At 55.0% G+C, this 11,839-nt stretch overlaps 1 protein-coding gene across 1 annotated transcript; it reads right to left on the minus strand.

Annotated features, from left to right (window-relative positions):
* Positions 1–451: 451 nt before the first annotated feature.
* Positions 452–8,126, minus strand: TMEM119 (transmembrane protein 119). The gene is made up of 2 exons (XM_008004583.3): positions 8,006–8,126; positions 452–2,065 (listed from the first exon to the last, which is right to left on the minus strand). The coding sequence occupies exon 2, from the start codon at positions 2,049–2,051 to the stop codon at positions 1,209–1,211; it is 843 nt and encodes a 280-aa protein (XP_008002774.1). The 5' UTR covers positions 2,052–2,065; positions 8,006–8,126; the 3' UTR covers positions 452–1,208.
* Between the last annotated feature and the right edge of the window lie 3,713 nt (positions 8,127–11,839).

Genomic DNA, 11,839 nt, shown 5'->3' on the forward strand with positions numbered 1-11,839 from the left:
GCAGTATTTTCCAGAGTGGGTGCTGCAGGATTTTACCCTGTAGCTGTTTTAAAAAGCAGTTTGGGCCAGGTGGCTCGTGCCTGTAATCCCAGCACTTTGGGAGGCCGAGGCAGGTGGATCACCTGAAGGTCAGGAGTTCCAGACCAGCCTGGCCAACATGGTGAAGCCCCATCTCTACTAAAAATACAAAAATTAGCCGGGCGTAGTGCTGGGCACCTGTAATCCCAGCTACTGAGGCAGGAGAATCGCTTGAACCTGGGAGGTGGAGGTTGCAGTAAGCCAAGACTGCACCACTGCACTCCAACCTGGGTGACAGAGCGAGACTCCATCTCAAAAAAAAAAAAAAAAAAAAATCTTGTTTCCGAAGAGTGCCTCAGGGAATCTAGTTTGGGAAATGCTCATTTAGGGACCTGTCGTGATGTGTGCGGGGGGGGGGGGGGGGGGGGGGGGGGGGGGGGCGGGCGGGGAGGGGTCCTCTCACAGAAGTATCCTAATCAACCACACCCACTTCTGCTGCTGGAGCTCTGAGCACAGGCAGAATAACACTAAAATATTCAGGATTGAAAGGACACAAGAGGGGGATCATTTGCAGTTCCAAAATATTGCTTCACGCCAGGCTGCATGTTGCCTTATGAACACTGGGCACCTCAGTGTCTGTCATCCAAACTCTTCTAAAACTCCCACTTATTCTTTGCTCCCTTGATGGAAAAGCAGTGATGTTTGCCCCAGGAATGACCTGTGACATGATTCCCAGTTGATGTGGCTGATACAGTGGACTGTTTTTTGTTTTTGTAGAGATGGGGGTCTCGCAATGTTGCCAGGGCTGGTTTTGAACTCCTGGTCTCAAGCGACGTCTGCACTTGGCCTCCCAAAATGCTGGGATTACAGGCATGAGCCTCCGCACCCAGCCTCGAGGGATGTTTTATCCCGGCTGTCACAGGGACACATGCCCTCCACCTTGTCAGGGGAGCTGTGCTTTAGGATACAGCCCTTTGAGGCTGCAGAGGTGAAGGATGATGGCACTTGGTGAGATTCCTCCGGGGGACCAGCATTTCTGCCTGCTGTAGAATCAGCACATGCTGGGATTGGCACCACGAGGTGGCCAAGGAGGGAGTCTCAGGAAGCAGTCAGGGCTGAAGGTGTTTTCATGCCCAGGGAGGTCACCACTTGGGGCCCCGACAGTCAGGGCTGGCAGCCCAGGAGGACTATTAGACACTAGGGTGGACGCTGCTGCAAGCACAGGGACTTTCGGGAGGACCCACTGGTCCCTGGGCTTCCTGGGCTAACAAGAGAGACCCTTCCAGCTCCCCTTGGCCCTCACCGGCCACCTCAGGCACCCCTGAACACGGCTCCTCCTGCGCCTCTGGTGTCTCCACTGGGACCCCATGTCCCTGGACTTCCTGGTCCCCCTCCTGGCTGCCCTTCTCCTCTTCCTCCGCCCCCCTGCCCTCCACCATCCTGGCTCCCTCCCCACCGCCCAGTGCAGCCCTGGTGGGGGACTTGAGGTTCTGGGTGGCGGCCAAGATGTCGGCCTGGAGCTGCCGGGAGGAATCCAGGGCTTCCTCGGGCCGGCTGTCGGGGGCTCTGTCGGGGACCTCACTGAAGGCCCGGGGACCCCCGGCCCGGTCACTCTGGTCCACGTACTTCTTCTTGGGGAAGGACGACGGGTAATAGGCCGAGGCCTTGTGCTTCTGCCGGGTGATGACCGCGGCACAGACGATGAACATCAGCAGAAAGGCCAGGGAGCCCACCACAGCAATCAGCATCACGTACTGGCGGAAGAAGTCCACGATCCCATCCAGGAAGTTGGTAGGGGGTGACGGGCCCCCTAGGCGTGTGGGCTGGGGCCCCAACGATGTGGGGCTGAGGGCCGGGGTCCAGGGTGGCGGGAGGCTCGGGGAGGAGGCCGACGAGCCCTCGGCCTCCCCACTACCTGCCATGTCCTCCAGGAACGAAGCCTTCAGGGGCACAGAGCGGGTGTCGGTAGCGGGCACAGACCCCAGGAGCAGCAACAGAGTGATGAGGAGGCTGGGGGCTGCCGCCGAAACCATGGTGCCCCCAGGACCTGTGAGACAGGAGGGAGGAGAGAAGTCATGGCGGGACTCTAGAGTGTCAGGATTCAGAAACAGGCTCACCAGCCCCCAGGAGGAACAGGGAGCATGAAACACCTTCCTGCAAGTCCCTTCCATTCCCGGGGCCTGATCCCCGTTGGTTCAGGTGTAGGGTACAGATGTGCTCCCTCACTTCCCTGGAGGTCCCGGAGGGCAGAGGCTGAATCTTATTCATCTTGGCCTCCTCAGGGTTTGGCCCCGTATCTGGTATACAGTAAGTGCTCAATAAACATACCCCGACTGACTTGGCTGAATTAATAATGATAACTTACACTTCCATGGCTTTATGTGTCAGCCACTATTTTAAGTTTCTTACATGGAATTTCTCAATGAATCCTGATCACTGCCCAGTGTGGGAGGTTCTATGATTAGGCCCATTTTGCAGATGAAAAAACTGAGGCTGAGAGGGACATGGTGACTTGCCAGGGAAGAGCTGGGTCTGGGTCTAAGCAGAAAGGGAGAAATGATGGCAGGGCGGAGTAAGTGAGAAACCGAGTGAGTGACTGAGGTTGCTGAGTGATACCTCACCCCCTACCCACAACCCTGGGACCCTTCCCTCCAGCCCCCAGCCCCTCTGTGGTCCTGTTCCCCTCAGGGTCTCGTCCCCATGCACTGGGCAGCCAAAGTGGCTCCACGCAGCCACATCCTGGTGGTTCAGGGGCTTTCTCGAACCTTCCCCCAGCCCAGCTCTACCTTATTCTGCAAAAGATTCCTAGCTGGGCGAGCACAGTGGCTCACACCTATATAATCCCAGCACTTTGGGAGGCCGAGGTGGGCAGATCACCTGAGGTCAGGAGTTCGAGACCAGCCTGGCCAACATGGTGAAACCCCATCTCTACTAAAAATACAAAAATCAGCGGGCATGGTGTCGTGCCTCTGTAATCCCACCTACTCAGGAGGTGAGGCAGGAAAATCACTTGAACCCTGGAGGCGGGTACAGTGAGCCGAGATTGCACTACTGCACACTCCAGCATGGGTGACAGAGCGAGAACCTATCTCAAGAAAAAAGAAAAAAGAAAAAACATTCCTAGGGTTTGAAGCCTCCAGGTCTCTGTGCTAGGCAGTGGTCATGGATGCCAGGGGCAGGCATGGACACCCTCCCCCCCCCCGCGCCCCGTGGCTGCCCTCACCCCCAGGCTCCAAGCAGGAGCCAGGATGGGCCCCAGGGTGGAGAAGTCCTGGTTCCCGAGACAAAGCTGAGCTGCGGATGCGCCCCACCCCCACTAGATGGAAACCAGATGAGCCTGGGGCCTCCCTGCCCTGATGGAAGGCTGCTCCCGGGTGAACCCCAAGACCCCACCTGGCCCAGACAGCCCAGCTGATGAATTAATTCCTCATAGCCAGAGTTGACAGAGGAGCTGAGTTTCAAAACACTAACTCTCCGAGCCAGTGTGAGCTGGGGGCTCCCAGCTGCTCAGACAAAGCCAGGGACAATTCACTGTGCTGTCCTCTGAGAACCCCTGCCCAGCCCAGCAGAGGGCTCAGGTCCCGGAAGCTGGCTTGGGTCTAGAAGCTCCAACACAGGAAAGTCTTAGGATCACCTGTCCTGAGGCCTGAGGGGACTGAGGTGGAGAGACAGAGGGCCAGAGAAGGCAAAGGGCAGGCCTGGGGTCACACAGAAAGTTCCGGGCTGGAGGAGGAAGGCAGGTTCCCAAGGCCTTGGCTGTGGTCACATCTCTAGTACCTGGGCCTCAGAACCTGCTTGGTGAAGCAGAGGACGCTACCTTCCCCACAAATACCATGAGGATTCCAAAGGTGAGGTAGGAACCAGGGTGGGCCATTTAGGGGCTTGTTCCAGGTCACCTGAGGCTTCTCCATGACACAGCTTTCATTGAAATTAATTGCATCAGCTGGGTGTGGTGGCTCATGCCTGTAATCCCAGCACTCTGGGAGGCTAAGGTGGGAGGATCACCTAAACTCAGGAGTTCAAGACCAGCCTGGTCAACATGGCAAAATTCTGTCTCTACTAAAAACACCAAAAATTAGCCAGGCATAGTGGCGCACACTTGTGGTCCCGGGTACCGAAGAGGCTGAGGTGGGAGAATCGCCTGAGCCTGGGAAGTTGAGGCTGCAGTGAGCGGAGATGGCGCTGCACTCCAGCCTGAGTGACAGAGCAAGAATCTGTCTCAGAAAAAAAAAAGAAAACAAAAAACAAAAAAAGAAATTAATTGTGCTGATGTAAATGTGAATAAACTGGCTTAGATGGCAAAAACAATTTAAAAATAATTCCAGGACATAAAAAGAGGCAAAATTGGCCAGGTGTGGCGGCTCACACTTGTAATCCCAGCACTTTGGGAGGCCGAGGTCGGAGGACTGATTGAGGGCAGGAGTTTGGGCAACATAGTAAGACTCCATCTCTACAAAAAAAATTTAAAATGAGCCAGACCTGGTGGTATCTGCCTATAGTACCAGCTACTTGGGAGGATCACGTGAGCCCAGGAGTTCAAGACCAGCCTGGGCAACATAAGGAAACCTCCGTCTCTATGAAATACATTAAATTATTTCAATTTTTTAAAAAAGAGACAACGCTTCTCAGGGACTTATTTTATTTTATTTTATTTTATTTATTTATTTTTTTGAGGCGGAGTCTCGCTCTGTCGCCCAGGCTGGAGTGCAGTGGCCGGATCTCAGCTCACTGCAAGCTCCGCCTCCCGGGTTCATGCCATTCTCCTGCCTCAGCCTCCAGAGTAGCTGGGACTACAGGCGCCCACCACCTCGCCCGGCTAGTTTTCTGTATTTCTTAGTAGAGACGAGGTTTCACAGTGTTAGCCAGGATGGTCTCGATCTCCTGACCTCGTGATCCGCCCGTCTCGGCCTCCCAAAGTGCTGGGATTACAGGCTTGAGCCACCGCGCCCAGCAGGGACTCATTTTAAATGAGCTGGTCGCTGAGCTGGTCACCCATGCTTTCCTCACGGGTACTCATCTAAGCCCTCTTCATGCCTTTAATCCTACAGGAGCCCTGGGGCAGCTTCATCATTTCCATTTTACAGATGAGGAAACGGAGGTTCAGAGACAGACAGTTACTTCCCCAAAGACACACAGATGGTGAGTAGCTGAGCTGAGATCTGAACCTTCCTCTGTCTGATCCCAGGAGTTTACACGCACATTCACACACACCACACTCATACACAGCCATACACACACATGCACACTCACCACACACAACCATTCACACATGCCACACACTCACACACACACTCCCATACACATCCCACACATAATCATGCACACACGCCACACACTCACACACACACCCATATACACACATGCACAGACTATACAATCACACACACATGAACACACACCACACATAACCATGCACACACACGCCACACACTCTCTCACCCATATACACACATGCACATACTACACATGCAATCATACACACACATGCACACACACCCCACACACAACCATGCACACACACCACACATACCCATATACACCCCACACACCACACACACACGCCACACACATACACCCCTAAACACACATTCACACACTACACACAATCATACACGCACACACCACACACACATGCATACACTCCACATACAACCATACACACCACACACACACACCTACACAACCACACACACCTGCACACACCACACACTGTGAGCCAGGAGTGGCTTGTTCCCGCTGGTGGACATCACCTGTCAGAGGCTAAATGAGGAAAGGACCCCCTGCCCTCTCTGGCACCTGTTAGCAAAGGCTTCTACAGACAACCTTGAGCTTTGGGGTCTGTGACCTGCCAGTCACCTCCCTGACTCCCACCCCCAGTCAAGCCCAGGAGACAGCTTTCATGGCAACAACTGCCACTTCTCACTGCAGAGGGCAGCTGGGGCCAGTGGTGTCTGGAGACCCACTCCAGTTCTGGCTGGGTCAACCATCCCAGCATCATCGCGTCCAGCTGTGCGGTCACACACACACCTGGCTCCTGTGGGCCTCACTTTCCCCATCCGTAAGTTGGGAAAGGGTGACCACAGGTAGCACCTCTCAGAGCTGTTAGGGACACATGAGACAACTTTCAGGGAGTGCCTGGTGCGGAGGAGCTGAGCCCTGAGGAAAGATGGGGTCGGGGGTAGCTGAATTCCTTCCCTAGCCGAGCTCCAGGTTCAGCCAGCGATTTCCCACCCTGAGCCGACGAATGAGCACCGTTGCCGGATGGGAACACGCGCTCACTGTCTGCTCCAGCCACCGCCCAGGGAACGACCGACCTTTTCACCCCGTTCAGTGAAACCTCCTCAGCTCTGGCCGCCGAGGAATGCGGAGCCAAACACACACATGCACACACATACACATACACGTGCACACATATACTTACACACACACATACATACAGCACACACACACACGAAGTCGGAAGCAGAGGGCAAGAAAGGGGAACACGCAAACTGCCACTGGCTCTTTGAGGCTGAGACCCCGACTCTCAGAGTCCCTTGCACCCCACAACCCCTCCTGGCTTCCAGGGAAAGGTGGGGGCAATGTGTGGAGGACCCAGCCCCACCTGCAGCCAGCAGAGCCTCAAAAAAGATGGCTGTGTGGCCCTGGATGGCCCCTGCCCTCTCTGGGCCTCAGTTTCCCATCTGTGAAATGAAGCACTGTCCTGGACAACTCTGAAGTCATCATTCTGCCTGCCAGGTACCTCCTACCTCCCCACTGGACCCTAATTTTCTCAAGGACTCAGAATCTCACAGGCCATTAGGAGCTGGGGTCAGGCCCAGTGCTTCTTGCTTTACCCTAGAGGCAACTCAGGTCCAGAGACTGGAAACAGCCTGCCCAGGTCACAGCAAGTCAGGGGTGAGCCTGGCAGAGCCCTGGACAGAGAAGCCTGTCTTGGTATATCCCAGAGGAGGTCACTTCCCGGCTATGTGTCCTTGGGCTGAACATGTCACCTCTCTGAGCCTCAGTTTCCATATCTGTACGATGGGGATAAGAGCCACCTCCCTGGACTGCTGTTAGGACAAGATGCAGCCGTGCCTGGCGCATAGTGGGTGCCAATTAGCAGGTACCACGTGATTGCCCAGGACTCCCCGCCTGGAGACATGTCAGACAGGGCTGGCGGTGTGTAAGTGTGACAAATACCCTAAGATGGTCCTGAGTATGTGGAGGAGTGCAGATCCACCCCTGAGGCCTGGCGACCCCAAGACTTGAAGGTAGGGGGCCGGGGGCTGCCCCACCCCCACCCAGAGACTGGTGGCCTTTGGGGGAGGGGTGGCCCTTGGAAGCCTGGCTTCAATTAGTGGCCTTGTGTGGGGGAGGAGGTTCTGGTTGGAGCGCTGCACAAGCCCCTGACCCCAGGGCCAGCCGAGGACAGGGACCTGAACCCCTGGAGGTCTGGATGGGCACAGCTCCCCTCCACACACAAACACACACACACACACACACACACAACAGCAGCAGCAGCATGGACACACAATATAAAGACACACAACACAGGCACACCGACTCACACAGCACCGAGACACCCGACAGCACTCTCATGGCCCATGCACACAATACACAGAGAACACACACGGACACACAACACATACACATACACAACCCCCTGACACACAGCCGATCCCCGCACACAGGACAATACCGTCCACATCACCCTCACACGGATCCTGGAAGCAACAGCCTGGCGTCCACTTGCAGAGAAGTGGAGCAACACACCCCCTACACCAAGGCCCCAGCTGCACACACACAGCACTCTGGCCCACCCCGGCCCACCCCAGCACCGCACATGGGACTCAGATTCCACCACACTTGTGCATACGAGACCAAACACACACTCAAAGCCCACACACACTTAGAGAGGCCCCCAGAGTGCCCCGACAGTCCCCAGTCCCTAAGCTCCAAGACAGCCCCAGGCTCTCAGGACAGAGGAGGGGACCCCAGGACTCACCAGTTCCTTGGTGCACAGGACTGGGTGCTCCTGCCGAATGGAGCGAGAGTGGGGGGCGCCTGGGCTGGGAGAGACAGTCCGTGCTGGTGCCCGGGGCTGCTCTGGGCTGGCGCCTGCCCGCCCTCCCTCCTCCCGTCCCTCCTCCCGTCCCTCCTCCTTCCTCCCTTCCCGGCTGGGCCGCAGGGCCAGCTTGATTTCATTAAGAGGGTTTGGGGTGGGGACAGGGGAAGGGGAGGGGCTACTCTCGGGCCACACGCAATCCCACCCTCGCTCACACTCCTGCTCTGGGGAAGACCAGATGCGGCACTTCCTCCCTGACCTCGGGTCCCCAGGGCAGGCTGAGACAGACAGACAGACAGACAAGGCTGTCCTGCAGCGCTCCCCCAGACATCGAGCTGGGATTCTGCCCACCCTGCTCCCCAATACCCTCCAAAGGGGACAAGGTCAGGAAGGTTCAGAGGCCTCTGCAAGTGGGAAGGAAAATTCCCCGTCCTTGTGTGGCTCAGGCTTCCAGGCTCAGGGTGCAGCGTGGGAGCTGGGATTAGTTTTAGAGAGAGGCCTGATGGTGGGTCTGAGCCTGAGACAGGGAGCCCAGCTCTGCCCTTCCCTCTCCAGACCTCAGTTTCCCATTTGTAGGGATGGGTGGGAAGCTTTCTAGGCTACCTCTGACTCTGATGTTCTGGGATCTGTGGCCTCACAATGTCCCCAAATGATAGTAGCTTGAATAGGAGTTGGAGCCCCATTTCACAGAGGGGGAGAGTGAGGCAGGGTGAGTTCTAATGGTTCAAGCAGGGTCCTGAGATGACTTGGAACCAGGACATCTGGCTGACCTGAGGAGTCCTGTGGATTAGCAGCCCCTTGCATTAATTAATTCATTCATTCATTCCTGCATTCATCCAGCAAGTGTTCAAGGAACGCCTGTAGCAGACCACACACTGTGCTAAACAGGTTCCAGAGGTGAATCAGGCACAGCCCAGCCTTGGGGAGCTCACAGACTCCCAGGGAGAAGGACACAGAGATAAATTACTTTTTTACCAAACAGAAAGGGGTCAGGTCAAGGGCTCAGAGAACCCCAAGACAGAGAGATCGATCACCCAAGGGAAAGAGGCAGGAAGCCATCCTGGAGGGTATGCCTGTGAATGAGTAGAAGCGGGCAAAGCAGGCCCTGGATAGGCATTCTGCATGGAAGGACTGGCGTGGGTAAAGGTGTGGTAGCTGGGAATGCCACCACACACAAGCCACTGCAATTAGATTAGGCTGGAGCATGGACCAAAGAGAGGATCACATAGTGAGGGTCGGAGACATTGACAGGAGCTGGGCTAAAGTCTCGGAAGGTCATCCAGGAGGCAGCAGGGAGCCAGTGAGGGTTTGGAACAGGGGAGTGCATGAAGGATGACTGTGTGCACTGCAAGTAGGAACCAAACCTAGATTGTCATTGTTCCCTGCAATGGTCCCAGCAGCCCTCACTCACCCCCAGAAAACTGGGACAGTCATTTGCTTGGGAAATAAAATCAGAGACTTTCCCATCTTCTCTGGAATTCACCCCAAACCCTGCATCTTAGAGGGAACAGGGGACCATCCACCAATAAACGCGTGCACACACACGCACACACATGTACCCGGGGCAGGGAACAGGGGACCATCCACCAATAAACACACACACACACACATTCACGCACACACATGTCCCCGGGGCAAGTGGCCACCCACAGACATGTAGCAGCTGCACTCACTTTAAGGTGGCCAGGGGTGTTCCAGGCCTACTTCACCTATCTTAGACCAGACATGGGGTGGGCAGGGGCAGCCAAACCTCCCCCAGGGCCCACCAGCAGGGGAAGAAGACCTTACCCAACATTTTGAGGGCTGCAGTCTGGGGACCCTGGGATGTCGAGGAGCAGGGACACAACCAACCCAAATACAGCCTGCTCCCTGCACAGGTGGCCCCGGAGGCCCAGCCTGAGGGAGCCTCTCGTTGTCCCCTTCCCCTCATTCTGTGCTTCTCCCTCCTAGGCAGAGCATCCCCCTGAAGGAGGGGTGGTAAGGGTTGGAGACATTGGCAGGAGCTGGGCTTAAAGTCTTGGAAGGTCACCTAGGAGGCAATAGAGAGTCAGTGAGGGTTTGGAGGGTTTGTTCTGGGATCTGTGGCCTCACAATGCCCCCAATGATAGTAGCTTGAATAGGAGTTGGAGCCCCATTTCACAGAGGGGAAAAGTGAGGCAGGTGAGTTCTAATGGTTCAAGCAGGGTTCTGAGGTGAGTCAGTGGCAGGCCCTGGAACCAGGATGCCTGGTTGACCTAAGGAGTCCCACGGATTAGCAGCCCCTTGCATGCATACATTCATTCATTCATTCATCCATCCAGCAAGAGGCAGACAGACCCACTTCAAATCGTGCCTCCACCATGTCCTGCCCCACATGGAGCCTCTGTTTTCTCCTCTGTAAAAATGGAGATGGAGACTCCCTACTATTCGGAAGCTGGCGAGGGAAGGCAGAGGAGCTAGGGAGCATGCACATGCTCAGTGATGTCAAAAGCACAGGCCAAGGCCAAGGGTATGAGTTCTCTGTTGCTGCTGTAACAAATGACCACAGATTAGAGGCCAGAAGCCACTCACATTCGTGGTCTTACAATTCTTATGGTCAAGAGTCCCAAACAGGCCTCGTGAAGCTAAAAATCAAAGTGTCAACAGGGCTCGCGTTCATTCTGGAGTCTTTGGGGGAGAATCTGTTTCTTTACCTTTTCAAGATTCTAGAAGCTGCTGGCATTCCTTGGGTCTTAGGCTTCTTCCTCCACCTTCCTGGCCAGTGGTAGCAGGCAGGGTCCTTTTCATACCACCGTCTCTCTTCTGGTTCCCTTTCCCACGATGAAGGCCCCTAGTGATGACATTGGCCCCACTCTGATGATCCAGGATAATCTCCCTACGAGCCTTAATTTTGTGGGGAAAAGAAAGATCAGACTGTTACTGCGTCTATATAGAAAGAAGTAGACATAAGAGACTCCATTTTGTTCTGTATTTGAGATGCTGTTAATCTGTGACCCTACCCCCAACCTTGTCCTTGCAAGAGACATGTGCTGTGGTGACTCAAGGTTTAATGGATTTTGGGCTGTGCAGGATGTGCCTTTGTTAAACAAGTGCCTGAAGGCAGCTTGCTGGTTAAAAGTCATCACCATTCTCTTAATCTCAAGTACCCAGGGACACGTACACTGCCAAAGGTCGCAGGGACCTTTCCCTAGGAAAGCTAGGTATCTCCCCATGTGATGGTCTGAAATATGGCCTCGTGGGAAGGGCAAGACCTGATCGTCCCCCAGCCTGACACCCATGAAGGGTCTGTGCTGAGGAGGACTAGTGTAAGAGGAAAGAAGGCCTTTTGGCGGTTGTTGGCAGTTGAGATAGAGAAAAGCATCTGTCTCCTGCCCGTCCCTGGTCCCTGGGCAATGGAACATCTCGGTGTGAGACCCGATTGTGTGCTCTGTTTACTGAGATAGGAGAAAACCACCTTACGGCAAAAGGTGGGACTTGCTGGCGCAATGCTGCTAAAAGGTTATGGAGATGTTTGCATATGCATATCAAGACACAGCATTTTCCTTTAAACTTATTCATGTCACAGAGATCTTTATTCATATGTCTTACTGCTGATTTTCTCCCTACAATGATCCTATTGTCCTGCCACTCCCTTATCTTTAAGATGTTTTTTTTTTTTTTTTTGAGGCGGAGTGTAGCTCTGTCGCCCAGGCTGGAGTGCAGTGGCCGGATCTCAGCTCACTGCAAGCTCCGCCTCCCGGGTTCACGCCATTCTCCTGCCTCAGCCTCCCAAGTAGCTGGGACTACAGGCGCCCG

The sequence above is a fragment of the Chlorocebus sabaeus genome, chromosome 11 (genome assembly GCF_047675955.1).
Source record: "Chlorocebus sabaeus isolate Y175 chromosome 11, mChlSab1.0.hap1, whole genome shotgun sequence".
In the NCBI taxonomy this organism is placed as follows: Eukaryota; Metazoa; Chordata; class Mammalia; order Primates; family Cercopithecidae; genus Chlorocebus; species Chlorocebus sabaeus.